Here is an 18,767-nt window from a genome sequence, read left to right as displayed (position 1 = left end):
TCATACTTCTGAACAACACAGGCAGATCAGTATGCAGGGTGGCCCATTGATCGTGATCGGGCGAAATATCTTACGAAGTAAGCATCAAACGAAAAAATTGCAAAAACGAAACTCGTCTAGTTTGAAGGTGGAAACCCCATTTCTTATTACATATTCGTGTCGTACGTAAAGAAATATGAATGTTTTACTTCGACCACTTTTTTCGCTTTGTGATAGATGGCGCTGTAATAGTCACGTATAAGTACGTGGTATAACTTAACATTCCGCCAGTGCGGGCGGTATTTGCTTCGTGATACATTACCCGTGTTAAAACGGACCGTTTACAAATTGCGGAAAAGGTCGATATCGTGTTGATGTATGGCTATTGTGATGAAAATGCCCAGCGGGCGTGTGTTATGTATGCTGCGAGATATCCTGGACGACATCATCCAAGTGTCCGGACCGTTTGTCAGATAGTTACGTTATTTAAGGAAACAGGAAGTGTTCAGCCACATGAGAAAGAAATGGTGATGCCTAAGTAGATGTTTCAGCTGCTGTAGCGGCTAATCCGCACATCACTAGCAGACAAATTGGGCGAGAATCGGGAATCTACAAAACGTCGGTGTTGAGAATGCTAACATCATCAACTGCACCCGTACCATATTTATATGCAACGCGAATTGCATGGCGACGACTTTGAACGTCGTGTACAGTTCTGCCACTGGGCAGAAGAGAAATTACGGGACGATGACACATTCTTTGCATGCGTTCTATTTAGCGACGAAGCGTCATTCACCAACAGCGGTAACGTAAACCGGCATAATATGCACTATTGGGCAACGGAAAATCCACGATGGCTGCAACAAGTGGAACATCAGCGACCTTGGCGGGTTAATGTATGGTGTGGCATTATGGGAGGAAGGATAATTGGTTCCCATTTTATCGACGGCAATCTAAATGGTGCAATGTATGCTGATTTCTTAAGTACTACCGATGTTACAACAAGATGTTTCACTGCAAGACAGAATGGCGATGTACTGCCAACATGATGGATGTCCGGCACATAGTTTGCATGCGGTTGAAGCGGTATTGAATAGCACATTTCATGACAGGTGGACTGGTCGTCGAAGCACCATACCATGGCCCGCACGTTCACCGGATTGTACGTCCTCTGATTTCTTTCTGTGGGGAAAGTAGAAGGATATTTGCTATCGTGATACACCGACAACGCCTGACAACAAGCGTCAGAGCACTGTCAATGCATGTGCGAACATTGCGGAAGGGGAACTACTCGCTGTTGAGAGGAATGTCGTTACACGTTTTGTCAAATGCATTGATGTTGACGGACATCTTACTGAGCATTTATTGCATTAATGTTGTATTTAGAGGTAAACACACAGTAACAGCATGCGTTCGCAGAAATGATAAGTTACATGTGTCACTTTGGAACAACCGAAATAAAATGTTCAAACGTACCTACGTTCTGAATTTTAATTTAAAAAGCCAACCTGTTACAAACTGTTCGTCTAAAATTGTGACCCATATGTTTGTGACTATTACAGCGCCATCTATCACAAAGCGAAAAAGTGGTCCAACTAAAACATTCATATTTCCTTACCTACTACACGAATATGTAATAAAAAAAGGGGGTTCGCATTTAAAAAAACGTTCTTGATATCCGTTTGACTTATGGCAGCGCCATCTAGCGGGCCAATCATAGCGCTATCTGGTTTCCCCCTTAAAGCTAGACAAGTTTTGTTCTTTGTAATTTTTTCGTTTGACGAGTCTTTCGTGAGATATGTGGCCTGGTCACGATCAATGGACCAGCCTGTAGACACTGAATTAATACTACGGTCAGAGTTAGGATTCAAGAAGTAGGTACTTACGAGTAATGTTTCAACAAGATCCTTTCTTGGTCGCCATACCAGCAAATGTTCGTTTAATTTAATGCTGCACAAACCTCCTTCAAAAGTGCATGTACCACCACTCCTGAAGAAGATAGTTAAGAATGAATGGAAGGTGTTCATTTTTCGAACTGTAACATCAATAGCTTTCATTAAGCTACATTTAAGTACTTAAGATTCATTACATTAAGTTCTATGATGAGTTGTTTCTTTTAGGACCTACCAGGACAAGAACATATTTTTACTATCTGTGTACCTGGCACCGATCAGGCATGTATTTGTTCTGACCATTTACTAATACACCTCTTCCTTGTATACAGGGTGTTACAAAAAGGTATGGTGACAAATCGCTCTGAGCACTATGGGATTCAACTGTTGTGGTCATCGGTCTCTTAGAAATTAGAACTACTTAAACCTAACTAACCTAAGGACATCACACACTTCCATGCCCGAGGCAGGATTCGAACCTGCGACCGTAGTGGTCGCGCGGTTCCAGACTGTAGCGCCTAGAACCGCTCGGCCACTCCATCCGGCCCAAAAAGATACGGCCAAACTTTCAGGGAACATTCCTTTCACACAAAGAAAGAAAATCTGGACATGTGTCCGGAAAAGCTTACTTTCCATGTTAGAGCTCATTTTATTACTTCTCTTCAAATCACATTAATCATGGAATGGAAACACACAGCAACAGAACGTACCAGCGTGACTTCACTTTGTTACAGGAAATGTTCAAATAGTCCTCCGTTAGCGAGGATACATGCATCCAGACTCCGTCGCATGGAATCCCTGATGCACTGATGCAGCCCTGGAGAATGGAGTATTGTATCACAGCCGTCCACAATACGAGCACGAAGAGTCTCCAAATATGGTACCGGGGTTGCGTAGACAAGAGCTTTCAAATGCCCCCATAAATAAAAGTTAAGAGGGTTGAGGTCAGGAGAGCGTGGAGGCCACGGAATTGGTTCGCCTCTACCAATCCACCGGTCGACGGATCTGTTGTTGATAAGCGTACGAACACTTCGACTGAAATGTGCAGGAGCTCCATCGTGCATGAACCACATGTGTCGTACTTGTAAAAACACATGTTCTAGCAGCAGACGTAGAGTATCCCGTATGAAATCATGATAACGTGCTCAATTGAGCGTAGGTGGAAGAACTTGGGGCCCAATCGAGACATCACCTACAATGCCTGCCCAAACGTTCACAGAAAATCTGTGTTGATTACGTGATTGCACAATTGCGTGCGGATTCTGTTCAGCCCACACATGTTGATTGTGAAAATTTGCAATTTTATCACGTTGGAATGAAGCCTCATCCGTAAAAAGAACATTTGCACTGAAATGAGGATAGACACATTGTTGGATGAACCATCCGCAGAAGTGTACCCGTGGAGTCCAATCAGCTGCTGATAGTGCCTGCACACGCTGTACATGGTACGAAAACAACTGGTTCTCCCGTAGCACTCTCCATACAGTGACAGTCAACGTTACCTTGTACAGCAGCAACTTCTCTGACGCTGACATTAGGGTTATCGTCAACTGCACGAAGAATTGCCTCGTCCATTGCAGGTGTCCTCTTAGTTCAAGGTCTTCCCAAGTCGCGAGTCATAGGCTGGAATGTTCCGTACTCTCTAAGACGCCGATCAATTGCTTCGTACGTCTTCCTGTCGGGACAGCTTCGTTCTGGAAATCTGACTCGATACAAACGTACCGCGCCACGGCTATTGCCCCGTGCTAATCCGTACATCAAATGGGCATCTGCCAACTCCGCAGTTGTAAACATTGCACTGACTGCAAAACCACGTTCGTGATGAACACTAACCTGTTGATGCTACGTACTGATGTGCTTGATGCTAGTACTGTGGAGCAATGAGTCGCATGTAAACACAAGCACCGAAGTCAACATTACTTGCCTTCAGTGGGGCCAACTGGCGGTGAATCGAGGAAGTACAGTACATACTGACGAAACTAAAATGAGCTGTAACATGGAAATTAAGCGTTTCCGGGCACATGTCCACTTAACATCTTTTCTTTATTTGTGTGTGAGGAATGTTTCAGGAAAGTTTTGCCGTACCTTTTTGTAACACCCAGTATCTGTCCATATGTTCTTCTTCTTCTTCTTCTTCCTCCTCCTCTACGCTTCCTCCATTCTCTATGTCCATCTTACCTCCCTCCCCCCTCTATCTACCCTCCTACTCCGCCGCCACCCCCACCCCCACAGGCCTATCTCGTCCTTCACATGCTACACTATATCATCCAACCTCAGTAGGATGTTTGCTATTCTTACCTCCACAGTATTGCAAACCAAACAATAACACGAGTGCCAAGTTTGGCTTAAATAGATCAAGTATTTTAGGAAGAGATATGGAACATAGATCCATTTTTATAATTAGGATGGATGTATGGATTCCGAAACTGAGTTTTAAAACAATGTATTATTGGTCTACGTTGATTGTTTCAACTGCCTCACATATTGTCTGCGACAAAGGACTAGCATGAGTAATTTCATTAAGAACAGAAGGGTTTCCAATTATGTATTACTGAAGTGGATTCTACGAGTGCTATGAAGTGTGGAAGCAAATGGATGAAAAACCATGACAGACATTAGTGGTGGATCTTTATCCTATTGGTCGAAGGGTAGGAGAGAAGAGCGTGAAGCAAGGAACACATTTAAGAGCCAAGCACTCTGAGGTAGAGAAGGGACGAAAAGGGTGAAACTGCCAAAATGCCACTTTTAGATATCAAGGCAGTGGCACTCCATACGAGTATTTCATATTCCATGTTTCTCAACAACGTGGCCACAAAATAAATTTTCGGCATTTGTCATTTTTCGCGCGCTGAGGACAATTTTTATATGTGCGGACTGTCGACACGTGGAGAGTCACAGATAATTTCACAGGTTTTTGCACTAAGTTTTTCAGAATTTGTCTTTTAAACGGAGACTACAATAGAGATCACTGTTCCACCTGCATCTACACAGGGGCGCTTTCAACTGCTATGACAAACGGTCTTTAAAGCAGATGTAAGACTGGCAGTGTCCTGGTTCAAATGCTTCAAATGCTTCAAATGGCTCAAATGGCTCTGAGCACTATGGGACTTAACATATATGGATATCAGTCCCCTAGGACTTAGAACTACTTAAATCTAACTAACCTAAGGACAACACAAAACACACAGCTATCACGAGGCAGAGAAAATCCCTTACCCCGCCGGGAATCGAACTCGGGAACCCGGGCGCGGGAAGCGAGAACGCTACCGCACGACCACGAGATGCGGGCGGCAGTGTCCTCAAAACGTTTAGGAAGTTATCCTTTTAATTCTTCCAAGGCCACGATGCATCTTCAGAACTCGCATTTCGTTTACCGCGAATGAGCTTGTGGAAATGCACAGTGTTTTTCGTCATATTTGTCACCTCCACAAAACGGTGTTCTTTTACTTGAATTCCCATAAAATCAGAAAAATTGTTTCTCACCTAAAAATGTCTTAATCCATTCCAAATGTTCAAATTTTCCTTTGTGCGCCTCATTTGCCTTAACCAAAGGAACGCCCCTTGATAAAACTCTGCGTGCCCAGTCTTCCGTCTGATTTGATGCGGCACAGCACAAATTCCTCAACTGTGCCAACCTCCATCTCAAAGTAACACTCTCAACCTATGTATTCTGTGATGTCACCGTCAGACACGCCTTTAAATCGGCCGCGGTCCGTTAGTATACGTCGGACCTGCGTGTCGCTAATATCAGTGATTGCAGACCGAGCGTCGCCACACGGCAGGTCTAATCTGGAGAGACTGCCTAGCACTCGCCCCAGTTGTACAGCCGACTTTCTAGCGATGGTTCACTGTCTAAATACGCTCTGATTTGCAGAGACAACAATTTAGCACAGCCTTCAGCTACGTCAATTGCTACGACCTAGCAAGGCGTGATATTCAGTTACTATACTGAACAGATAATATTGTGAATCGTGTATCGCCAAGAGCGACGTTCATCATTAATGGATTAAAGTTAAGTATCAAACTAATTACGTCCGCTTTCTGAATTCTCATTCCTTGTTATGTTCCAGACCTCACGTCAGTATAGTTCTTCCCTCCTCACGCCAGCCTGCGTGAGCTAAAACGCGTGCATTTCGGCCTCGTCTCGTAACACGGTGTTGGCTCTTCTGCCAACACTACACATTCCAATCTCTATCTTCCTCCAGTGCAACGGAAGTCATCCTCTGATGCCGTAACAGATGTCCCATCATCCCGTCCCTCCTTGTCATTGTTCTCCACGTATTACTTTCCTCTCAGATTCTGCGCAGAACCTCCTCGTTCCTTACCTTACCATTCCCCCTAATTTTGAACATTCGTCTGTAGCACCACATCTCAAATGTTTCGATTCATATTTTTTTTTCTAAAGTACCAAGGTGAAGCTAAAAACTACCGGTGCTGTGGGAAGACAGAGACATCTAGTGGTACAATGAGGTAATTCTAGGAATGTAGTGCATTATCGCAGTCGCTGTTGTTGTTGTTGTTGTTGTTGTTGCTGGTGGTGGTTGTGTGGCCTTCAGTCCTGAGAGTAGTTTGATGCAGCTCTCCATGCTACTCTATCCTGTGCAAGCTTCTTCATCTCCCAGTACCTACTGCAACCTACATCCTTCTGAATCTGCTTAGTGTATTCATCTCTTGGTCTCCCTCTACGATTTTTACCCTCCACGCTGTCCTCCAATACTAAATAGGTGATCCCTTGATGCCTCGAAACATGTCCTACCAACCGATCCCTTCTTCTAGTCAAGTTGTGTCACAAGCTCCTTTTCTCCCCAATTCTATTCAGCACCTCATTAGTTATATGATCTACCCATCTATTCTTGAGCATTCTTCTGTAGCACCACATTTCGAAAGCTTCTATTCTCTTCTTGTCCAAACTATTTATCGTCCATGTTTCACTTCCATACATGGCTACACTCCATACAAATACTTTCAGAAACGACTTCCTGACACTTAAATTTACATTCGATGTTAACAAATTTCTCTTCTTAGAAACGCTTTCCTTGACATTGCCAGTCTACATTTTACATCCTCTCTACTTCGACCATCATCAGTTATTTTGCTCCCCCCAATAGCAAAACTCCTTTACTACATTAAGTGTCTCATTTCCTAATCTAATTCCCTCAGCATCACCTTACTGAATTTAAATTCCATTATCCTCGTTTTGCTTTTGTTGTTGTTCACCTTATATCCTCCTTTCAAGACACTGTCCATTCCGTTCAACTGCTCTTCCACATCCTTTGGTGTCTCTGATAAGACTACAATGTCATCGGCGAACCTCAAAGCTTTTATTTCTTCTCCATGGATTTTAATACCTACTCCTTTGTTTCCTTTACTGATTGCTCAATATAAAGATTGAATAACATCAGGGAGAGGCCACAACACTGTCTCACTCCTTTCCCAACCGCTGCTTCCCTTTCATGTCCCTCGACTCTTATGATTGCCATCTGGTTTCTGTACAAATTGTAAATAGCATCTCGCTCCCTGTATTTTACCTCGGCCACCTTCATAATTTCAAAGAGTATTCCAGTCAACATTATCAAAAGCTTTCTTTAAGTCTACAAACGCTAGAAACGCCTTTCCTTAATCTAGCTTCTAAGTCGTAGGGTCAGTATTACCTCACGTGTTCCAACATTACTACGGAATCCAAACTGATCTTCCCCGAGGTCGGCTTCTATCAGTTTTTCCATTCGTCTGTAAAGAAATCGCATTAATATTTTGCAGCTGTGACTTATTAAACTGACACTTCGGTAATTTTCACATCTCTCAACACTTTCTTTCTTTGGGATTGGAATTTTTATATTCTTCTAGGAATATGAGGGTATTTCGCCTGTCTCATACATCTTTTTCACCAGATGGTTGAGTTTTGTCAGGACTGTCTCTCCCACAGCTGTCAGTAGTTCTAATGGAATGTTATCTACTGCCGGGGCCTTGTTTCGAGTCAGGTCTTTCAGTGCTCTGCCAGACTCTTCACGTAGTATCGTACCTCCCATTCCATCTTCATCTACATCCTCTTCCATTTCCATAATATTGTCCTCTTTTATATTGTCGAACGCTTTTTCCAGCTCGACAAATCCTATGAACGTGTCTTGATTTTCTTTAGCCTTGCTTCCATTATTCTGTTCGAGATTCTGAAAAAAAGTAGGGGTAAGCTATAGGGAGAGTCGGGTCATATACAATATGTGCAACAACCAAGAGGGAATAATAAGAGTGGACGATCAAGAAAGAAGTGCTCGTATTAAGAAGGGAGTAAGACAAGGCTGTAGCCTTTGGCCCCTACTCTTCAATCTGTACATCGAGGAAGCAATGATGGAAATAAAAGAAAGGTTCAGGAGTGGAATTAAAATACAAGGTGAAAGGATATCAATGCTATTATTCGCTGATGACATTGCTATTCTGAGTGAAAGTGAAGAAGAATTAAATGATCTGCTGAACGGAATGAACAGTCTAATGAGTACACAGTATGGTTTGAGAGTAAATCGGAGAAAGACGAAGGTAATGAGAAGTAGTAGAAATGAGAACAGCGAGAAACTTAACATCAGGATTGATGGTCACGAAGTCAATGAAGTTAAGGAATTCTGCTACCTAGGCAGTAAAATAACCAATGACAGACGGAGCAAGGAGGACATCAAAAGCAGACTCGCTATGGCAAAAAAGGCATTTCTGGTTAAGGTAAGTCTACTAATATCAAATACCGGCCTTAATTTAAGGAAGAAATTTCTGAGGATGTACGTCTGGAGTACAGCATTTTATGGTAGTGAAACATGGACTGTGGGAAAACCGGAACAGAAGAGAATCGAAGCATTTGAGATGTGGTGCTATAGACAAATGTTGAAAATTAGGTGGACTGATAAGGTAAGGAATGAGGAAGTTCTATGCAGGACATCTGCTAAGACATGAGGGAATGACTTCCATGGTACTAGAGGGCGCTGTAGAGGGCAAAAACTGTAGAGGAAGACAGAGATTGGAATACGTCAAGCAAATGATTGAGGACTTAGGTTGCAAGTGCTACTCTGAGATGAAGAGGTTAGCACAGGGGAGGAATTCGTGGCGGGCCGCATCAAACCAGTCAGTAGACTGACGACAAAAAAATTGTCGTCAAGTACATCGCCCTTGTATAGAACCTCTATAAACTCCTTTCACCTTTCTGCTTTCTCTTCTTTACTTAGAACTGGGTTTCCATGTGAGCTCTTGATATTCGTACAAGTGGTTCTCTTTTCTCCAAAGGTCTCTAATTTTCCTGTAGGCAGTATCTGTCTTACCCCCTAGTGAGATACGCCTCTACATCCTTACATCTGTCCTCTAGCCATCCCTGCTTAGCCATTTTGCACTTCCTGTCAATATCATTTTTGAGACGTTTGTGTCGCAACATAGCATTCGAAATAACAATCAGCGCGGAGATTGTGCTACGTGATTGCGAGATGCTGTTTCTTTTTATAGTGGCCGTATTGAGCAGTTCATTGACCGTTGAAGTTATTGTAACGTAAGCTAGAGTTCGTATTACTACTTTTATAAGTAGTTAGTTCTACTGCTTTTATGAACTGTTTCGAAATGAAACCTCTGAGGCAGCTTTGATACAAAGTTTACTAAGTTTTAGGTACACTTCTGTTTCTTATTTGGGACTGTAAATTGTTTTACTACTATGAGTCAATGGAAGTTTCAAGATGTAAGAGTGTGTCTAGGAAAAACGCGAATTTGCATTCAAATGTATCACACTACATCCTAGTGATTCAAACTATATCCTAGTGATTCCAAAGTGAAATAACCATCTTAAAACAATTGACTATTTTTGTCAGTTTCTTCTTTTATCCGCTACTTACTATGATAAGGAAAGTTAATTCCATGAAAAACTTTGAAATAAATTTTTTTCATTCGTGAGAATTACTTATGTCCCAACTCCATCGAGCACTGCGGTAACTGACGATGGGTTGATGCATGTGGCTTCAGAAAACGTACTAGTCGTACAACCAATTTCGTCAGGTGATCCGTGCCTGCGAATTTAGCTGAATGACCTTTTCGAAGTACTGAACAATAAATACCTCGCTCAATCGTTGTAATTCTTGTGTCTTTCATTATCAACTAAATCTTGGAATTGAATGTGTTATACTGTCATTGCATAGGAAATATGCAGTACTAGTCAAATAAGTACACTACTGTCCATTAAGATTGCTACACCACGAAGATCACGTGCTACAGATACGAAATTTAACAGACAAGAAGATGATACTGTGATATGCAAATGATTAGCTTTTCAGAGCATTCACACAAGGTTGGCGCCGGTGGCGACACCTACAACGTGCTGACATGAGGAAAGTTTCCAACCGTTTTCTCATACACAAACAGCACTTGACCGGCGTTGCCTGGTGAAACCTTGTTGCGATGCCTTGTGTAAGGCGGAGAAATGCGTACCATTAAGTTTCCGACTTTGATAAAGGACGGATTGTAGCCTATCGCGATTGAGGTTTATCGTATGGCGACTTTGCTGCCCGCGTTGGTCGAGATCGAATGACTATTAGCAGAATATGGAATCGGTGGGTTCTGGAGGGTAATACGGAACGCCGTGCTGGATCCCAGCGGCCTCGTGTCACTAGCAGTCGAGATGACAGGCATCTTACCCGCATGGCTGCAACGGATCGTGCAGCCACGTCTCGATCCCTCAGTCAACAGACGGGGACGTTTGCAAGACAACAACCATCTGCACGAACAGTTCGACGACGTTTGCAACAGCATTGACTATCAGGTCGGAGACCATGGCTGAGGTTACCCTTGTCGCTGTATCACAGACAGAAGCGCCTGCGATGGTGCACTCTACGACGAACCTGGGTGCGCGAATGGCAAATCGTCATTTTTTCAGATGAATCCAGGTTCCGTTTACAGCTTCATTATGGTCGGATCCGCAATTGGCGACATCGCGGTGAACACACATTGGAAGCGTGTATTCGTCATCGCCATACTGGCGTATCAACCGGCGTGATGGTATGGGGTGCCATTGGTTATACGTCTCGGTCATCTGTTGTTCGCTTTGACGGCACCTTGGACAGTCGACGTTACATTTCAGATGTGTTACGAACCGTGGCTCTACTCTTCATTCGATCCCTGCTAAACGCTGCATTTCAGCAGGATAACGCACGACCGCATGTTGCAGGTCCTGTACGGGCCTTTCTAGGTACAGAAAATGTTCGACTGCTACACTGGCCAGTGCATTCTCCAGATCTCTCTCCAATTGAAAACCTCTGGTCAAAGGTGGCCGAGCAACTGGCTCGCCACGATACGCCAGTCACTACTCTTGATGAACTGTGGTATTGTGTTGAAGCTGCATGGGCAGCTGTACCGGTACACGCCATCCGAACTCTGACTCAGTGCCCAGGCGTATCAAGGCCGTTATTACGGCCAGAGGTGGTTGTTCTCGGTACTGATTTCTCAGGATCTATGCACCCAAACTGCGTGAAAATATAATCACATGTCAGTTCTAGTGTAATATATTGGTCCAATGAATACTCGTTTATCATCTGCATTTCTTCTTGGTGTAGCAATTTTAATGGCCAGTAGTGGAACTTATGAGCTGTTAAGAATTCTTATCCTCCTGTTGTATCAGTCCAACTCATTTTTAAAGAACTGTGACGATAGCCGACTTATTTGCGCAAGCATCCACATAAGCTGTGAACTTACTTCATACCATGAACAAATAACAAAAGGTAAACAGACCTGACACCATGGTTTTCTGCGTAACTGCAGAAAGCAGTGAAGACCGAAAACCGTCGCGCCGCTTTGCTAAATGAAATGTCGTGCATCACCGAGTACTTCCGAGAAGGACCGAACAAAGCCGAGACAGAGCGAGGCTCGGCCCGCATGCAGTCTGGCATGCCGCTGCCGACCCTGGGTTGGAGGAACCCAGATAAAACGTTTCTACAGGCAACTACGACACCAGCTGCTTGCGTCAGGAATAAGAGAACTTAGATGAATTGCAAGACATGCAGTGGCTGAAATTTTCTCAGAACTGGAAAAACCAGAACACATTACCACTATCACCAGTTTCTATGCAAGAAGTCACAAAGTATTTGAAAATAATGAATTAAATGCAGAAGAGATCTTTGACTCTGCAGCAGAGTACTGATCTGACATTTTCTCACAGTGGATAGGCCTTCAAAAACTGAACACAGATCAATCGAGAAAACGGGAAGAAGATGTGTGGAACAACCAAAAAAATTAAGCATACAAACTGAGTATTCCATGCGCAAGATAGGCAACATCAAGGTCAGTGTGAGTTCAGGAGCGCCGTGGTCCTGTGTTTAGCTTGAGCAGCTGCAGAACGAGAGGTCCTTAGTTCAAGTCTTTCCTCGAGTGAAAAGTTTATTTTCGCGAAGTTATGATCTGTCCGCTCCTTCATTGACGTCTCTGTTCACTGTAATAAGTTTAGTGTGTGTTTTGCGACCGCAACGCAAAATCGTGCGATTAGTAGACGAAAGGACCTGCTTCTCCAATGGGAACCGAAAACATTTGATCTCAAGGTCATAGGTCAACCGATTCCTCCACAGGAAAACACGTCTGATATAATGTGTACGACAAAGCCAGGGAGCCTCGTCAGCAGGAATACTCTCTCTTCCGTGCGCTGTACTCGACTGACGTGTGTTTCTATGTTTATTTAGGTGTAGCGTCCCCATACAACGGCGCAGTTACCTCGCATCGGACGGACGGATGGACAGATAATAACTGTCTGAAAATAAAAAAAAATTAAACTTTTCATTCGAAGGAAGACTTTGAAACCAAGGACCTCTCGTTCCGCAGCTGCCCACGCCAACCACGGTGCTCCAGAGCTTACAGTATCCTAAAGGTTGCGTATCTTGAACATGGACTACTCAGTTTGTATATTTTGCTCATTTCTTCATAGTTCCACACAACTTCTTCCTGTTTTCTCTATTGATCTGTGTGCAGTTTTTCAAGGCCTACCACTGTGCCAACTTATAACTAAATGTGAGGGGGGTGCGATGGGGAGGTTCCGTTGTGAGTAAAGATGCTGTGAGGACTCGTCAGTAAATAACATACACCGAAAGGAAAGGTTTTCTATCCGAATTCTTACCTACGTATTTTTAATTTGAATAAATTTGGAAGAGGTTAGTGTAAGGCAGTGTATAGAATATATTTTGACAAAATGATCATTCGACGCTCGAGAAAATATCTAGCGAACAATAAATGGTAAGATTCCCTTCTGTTATATCCCTCATTCGTTCACACCAGGTCAGGTAATGAAATGGAAACTTACGAAGTCAGCCGCGAACTCCACCCTGCTTCAACACCATTCAGCCGACCGTCAAAAAATCTCGAGTTGAATTGCGAGAACATTGCCTTAACGTCAGGCATTAGCTCATCGCCCTCTTCAGGTGATTCGACGAGTGGTGTTGAGTTCCTGGGTTCGTATTCGTCCGCACTGCTTTCGTGTTCGTGCGATTCTTCGGACAGGCTCATGACCACAAGCTGAAATACAAAAAGCAACAGTTCCATTACTACGCCAACGGTAATAATATTTTAATTAAGGTAACAGCTACTTTTATAAAACCATTGTTGCGCCTGTATTGCAACAGTATATGGAAGCGAGTTATGGACGCTGAGGGATGTGTAGCAGAAAAGAGACTTCTCAGAAAAGTTGCTTGTTGCAGAGGAAGACCATAATTATAAGAAATGTGGATGTTAGGAATTAACTGAATATTCATAATACTAATGAAAACATTAAAATAAAGCATTGTGGACAAACAACAAATAAAAAAAGATTCAGAACGAGGTGGTAGTGGGACGTGATGACGGAACAGGTCCAATTGCCTAAATCTTGAAGTGCAGGTACAATTTAAAGACTTTTGAACACTGGTGATAGTTAACTGTATTTTAACCTGTGTAGTATTGTATAAACATTATTAGCTTACTTTCATTAATAGAATTATGCGACAATGTCGTACAGTAAACAACGTTGCGAAAGAAATGAAATTTCACCTGAACGTTTCGATTGGATGATTTTTCTCCGCTTTTAGTAAAATGCTAACCCAACAACAGCCTTCGGACCACTTAGTTAAACTTTGATAGTCAAACTTCAGCAAGACTGTTCACAAAATTTCGTCCTCCTTCCTGTTTTCCTCCACCCCTCATGACTTGCACAGTCGATGTTTCATCGATTTAAAATCTCTCCATGTCCTTTGGGCCACAGGAAATAGCTATGTACAACCACAATGGAAACAGAGGTAAAACCACTATACAATCTATTTTAAGGTGATTAATTTTTTACTTATTATTTCAATCATAACACCTGCCATCCCATGTGTCTAAAGCAGGTCGTGCAATAAATTCAGTACACTGAACATTTTCTACATTAATATTGAAGCGAATATTATCACACACACAAAAACACACACACACACAAAAACACACACACACACACACAAAAACACACACACACACACACAAAAACACACACACACACACACAAAAACACACACACACACACACAAAAACACACACACACACACACAAAAACACACACACACACACACACAAAAACACACACACACACACACAAAAACACACACACACACACACAAAAACACACACACACACACACACAAAAACACACACACACAAAAACACACACACACACACAAAAACACACACACACACACACACAAAAACACACACACACACAAAAACACACACACACACACACAAAAACACACACACACACACACAAAAACACACACACACAAAAACACACACACACAAAAACACACACACACAAAAACACACACACACAAAAACACACACACACAAAAACACACACACACAAAAACACACACACACAAAAACACACACACACACAAAAACACACACACACACAAAAACACACACACACACACAAAAACACACACACACACACAAACACACACACACACACACAAAAACACACACACACAAAAACACACACACACACACAAACACACACACACACAAACACACACACACACAAACACACACACACACACAAACACACACACACACACAAACACACACACACACACAAACACACACACACACACAAACACACACACACACACAAACACACAAACACACACACACACACAAACACACACACACACAAACACACACACACAAACACACACACACAAACACACACACACAAACACACACACACAAACACACACACACAAACACACACACACAAACACACACACACACACACACACACACACACACACACACACACACACACACACACACGAAACACACACACACACTGACCGACCCATTTTCAAATATTCGTATGTATTCAAGTACAAATCCAAATGAACAAGCTTTATACCAATGAAAAAGAGGAAGTTTCAAAGTTTTTGGCGGGCAGCAGCGGGCGACCGGTGATGGCTTCAGAAGCGGCCGGTAGAGTTCGCGCTGCAGTAGAGCCGTCATTCCGTTTCACTGTCAGTTGTGGGAGATAGCGTTGCTCACGTCCATAGGTTTAACCTTAGAATACCCTACACGTGCCTGCTGGGTGGTGCTAATGGAGCAACAGGCAGCCAGACTATCCATAGGATTTCCTGGCAATATCAACTAAATAGTAGAAACAGTTCTTTTAAGAACCAATTAACAAGAAACATTGGACCAACTATCAGACTCCAATTGAATATCGAAAGCATTAGCAGGGCAAAGTGTGACTACCTGTCAACATTTTTGCTGGACAACAACACCGATGTCGTCGCCATTAGGGAAACTAGTTTCCAGCGGAGAAATATTCCGAAGCCGGGGTCGAATTGAAAAAAATGTTCAAACGTGTGTGAAATCTTATGGGACTTAACTGCTAACGTCATCAGTCCCTAAGCTTACACAGTACTTAAATTATCCTAAGGACAAACACAGGCACCCATGCCCGAGGGAGGACTAACCTCCGCCGGGACCAGCCGCACAGTCCATGACTGCGGCGCCTTAGACCGCTTGGCTAATCCTTCGCGGCCGAGGTCTAATTCCTGGATATTCTGCACTTGATATAACTTACCATGAGGTTTATGGAATTGCTACGTATGTCCGTAACAACATAGACGAAGCTTCACTGATTTCTGTAAGTGTGGAGGCAGATATACATACAGTTGTCATACAATTGCACGGTATTACTATCACAAATATTTCCAAACCACCCAAAACAACATGCCCCGATCTTCGCCTACACATAGCAGAACAATCTGCAATTTACATACGAGACTAAAACGTCCCATTAGAAAAATTTATGAGTGAAAATCAAATAATGTAAGAGGTTTATCAGCACAGTCAAACAGCTGAACAGAACGTACTCAGACATTGCTCTCTTTACTTATTCTGATCATCACTAAACTGACACACAATATTTTTAGCGCAACGCAATCTGACTTTCAATAATCCCTACAGAAGAACGGACCTGACTAACAATAACCTACACCTTTCATGAATCACGTACCTCACAAAAACCTTCGTTACTCAAACTACTGCAATACAGCGTTCGCCAGTACTGCCAGCTGAATAAAAGGCACTAACTACTGATAGGCATAGTTAGCAAATGAAAGATTTTGATAGAGAAAAAACAATGTATTTACCTTAATAGTGTTCAAAAGTCATAATATATATCAGTTCATGAGCTCCAGTCTCACAAATTTACTGTCTCTGATGGACACACGTCCAGATCATCCGCTCTCAAAACTCCGCCATCTCTCTCACCACATCCACCACTGCTGGCGGCTCACATGCGCAATTCTACGCGCTGTGAACGGCCAGCTGCCCAACACTACAATAGCAGATCCCAACCATGCAAACTAGCCACAGACTGCACACAGCACAGTCAGATATTTTCATATAGAGCGCTACGTGGTGTTACCAACATAAAAACCTAAACAGCCTACTTACAACTTCAATATTCACCACGAACTTTGGAAGTACTCTCAAAATGATGAAAATGGGAGCATGCTTGCAGAATGGGTTGAAGAAAATAATCTTCATCTAGTGTTTGATGCTGAAGATCAAGGCGCTTTCAGGTCAGCTGCTTGGGGCAAGGATTCAAATCCTGACTTATGCTTTGTTAGCTGCAATGAAAGTGGCTCTCTCATTAACGCCACAAGGAAAGTGATGGATGCCTTTCCTCACAGCCAACACAGACCTGTAATAATATAAATTGGCTGCACAGTTCCTGTCATACGATCAACCCCACATGCTCGATGGAATTTCCAGAAATCTGACTGGGCGAAGTTTTCAACGGGACTGGATAAGACCATTCGCTAGATACCTCTATCACATAAGAACTATCAACGCTTTAATTGTGCAGTAACAGCAACAGCTAAATAGTGTCTGCCAAGAGGATACCGAAAAGAATATGTTCCAGGATGGAATGATGAAAGTGAAATACTGTACCAACACTTCCAGCAAAGTTGTGACCCGGAGATAGCTACGGAACTATTGTCCAACTTTGACATTTCTTGGAGGCAGAAATGGGCAGAAACAGTCGAAAATATGGACTTTACCCACTCGAGCAGGAAAGCATGGAATCTTCTGAGAAAAGTGGAAGTGGCCCATCATACAGAAAAAATTCCGAACTAACAAGACCAAATTGCTTCCCACATCATTACTACCTCAAGAGTGCCTCCTCACAAGAAACATACAAGACATATCAGACGACACCTTCGTAACCTGAAAAAGATTGCATCTCCCTTATCTAAGAATACCCATCCCTCCACAGTTTCAGACATGAACTCAGGACTGAAGGATCTCAAACCTCTGAAGTCCCCTCGATTCGATGTTATCCATCCAGAAATCCTGATCCATATGGGAGGAAAAGCTAAGATATGGCTGGCAGAACTGTTCACTGACATCCTGCAGACTGGTCAGCTTCCACTGGAGTTTAAAAAGGCGAAGATAATATCTGTTCTGGAACCTGGCAAACCCTGCAACAGCCGACCGTTGTGGCCGAACGGTTCTAGGAGCTTCAGTCTGGAACCGCGTTACCTCTACGTTCGCAGGTTCTAATCCTGCCTCGGGCATGGATGTGTGTGATGTCTTTAGTTTAGTCAGGTTTAAGCAGTAGTTTAAGTAGTTAGGTTTAAGTAGTTCTTAGGTCTAGGGGACTGATGACCTCAGAAGTTGAGTCTCATAGTTGGCAGAGCCATTTGAACCAAACCCAGCAACATGGTACAAAGCTATCTCCCCATTGTCCTTAGCTGCTGCTACAATCTTTTTGAAAGGCTACTATATAACAGAATAAGTAGCGCTATCCTAGAGAACGTTCCAGTTGATCAGGCAGGCTTCAGACCAGGGCGTAGCTGCTGTGACCAAGTATTGTCTCTCACATCCTTCAGAGTGTTAGGATACAAAATGAAGCAGAAAACATATGGCCTTTGTTCATCTAATTTCCGTTATCGACACTCTGTGGAGGGAAGGCTTTATCTACAAATTTCTCCCCATCATACCCTGCAGAACAATGGCTCGACTGATTAACAGCATGCTAAACGATCGGAAATTCCAGGTAATCTCTGGAAGAAACGTAAGTAAGCTGAACAACGGATTGCCCCAAGGATCAGTTCTATCACCATTACTGTTCAACCTATATCTATCTGATCTACCTGACACTTGATCCAGAAAATACTGCTATACCGATGACTTGGCTGTAGCAGTAAGACACCAGGAAATGAATACAACAGAAGAGATTCTAACCAATGATCTGTCTGCATTATATAATTACTTCAGAATCTGGAGACTCCAACTCAGTGTGAGTGAACCAGAAGTGTGTTGCATCCATTTAAATAATCGGTTGGCGAACGTAAAACTGGAAGTAAGTTTCAGAGGCAGAATTCA

General features: G+C 42.9%; 1 protein-coding gene across 1 annotated transcript in view; it reads right to left on the bottom strand.

Annotated features, from left to right (window-relative positions):
* Positions 1 to 18,767, bottom strand: part of LOC126291859 (DNA-dependent metalloprotease SPRTN-like) — a 130,062-nt gene that overhangs the window by 87,722 nt on the left and 23,573 nt on the right. Inside the window, exons 2-3 of the mRNA XM_049985580.1 lie at positions 13,165 to 13,376; positions 1,866 to 1,968 (exon numbers count right to left, since the gene is read on the bottom strand). Coding sequence (XP_049841537.1) covers positions 1,866 to 1,968; positions 13,165 to 13,367 — 306 coding nt within the window. The 5' untranslated portion in view covers positions 13,368 to 13,376. The remainder of the gene's footprint in view (positions 1 to 1,865; positions 1,969 to 13,164; positions 13,377 to 18,767) is intronic.

This window comes from Schistocerca gregaria, chromosome 9, assembly GCF_023897955.1.
Source record: "Schistocerca gregaria isolate iqSchGreg1 chromosome 9, iqSchGreg1.2, whole genome shotgun sequence".
Taxonomy (NCBI): domain Eukaryota; kingdom Metazoa; phylum Arthropoda; class Insecta; order Orthoptera; family Acrididae; genus Schistocerca; species Schistocerca gregaria.
The sequence above is the reverse complement of the archived record's forward strand: the minus strand, read 5'-3'. Positions and strand labels throughout refer to the sequence as shown.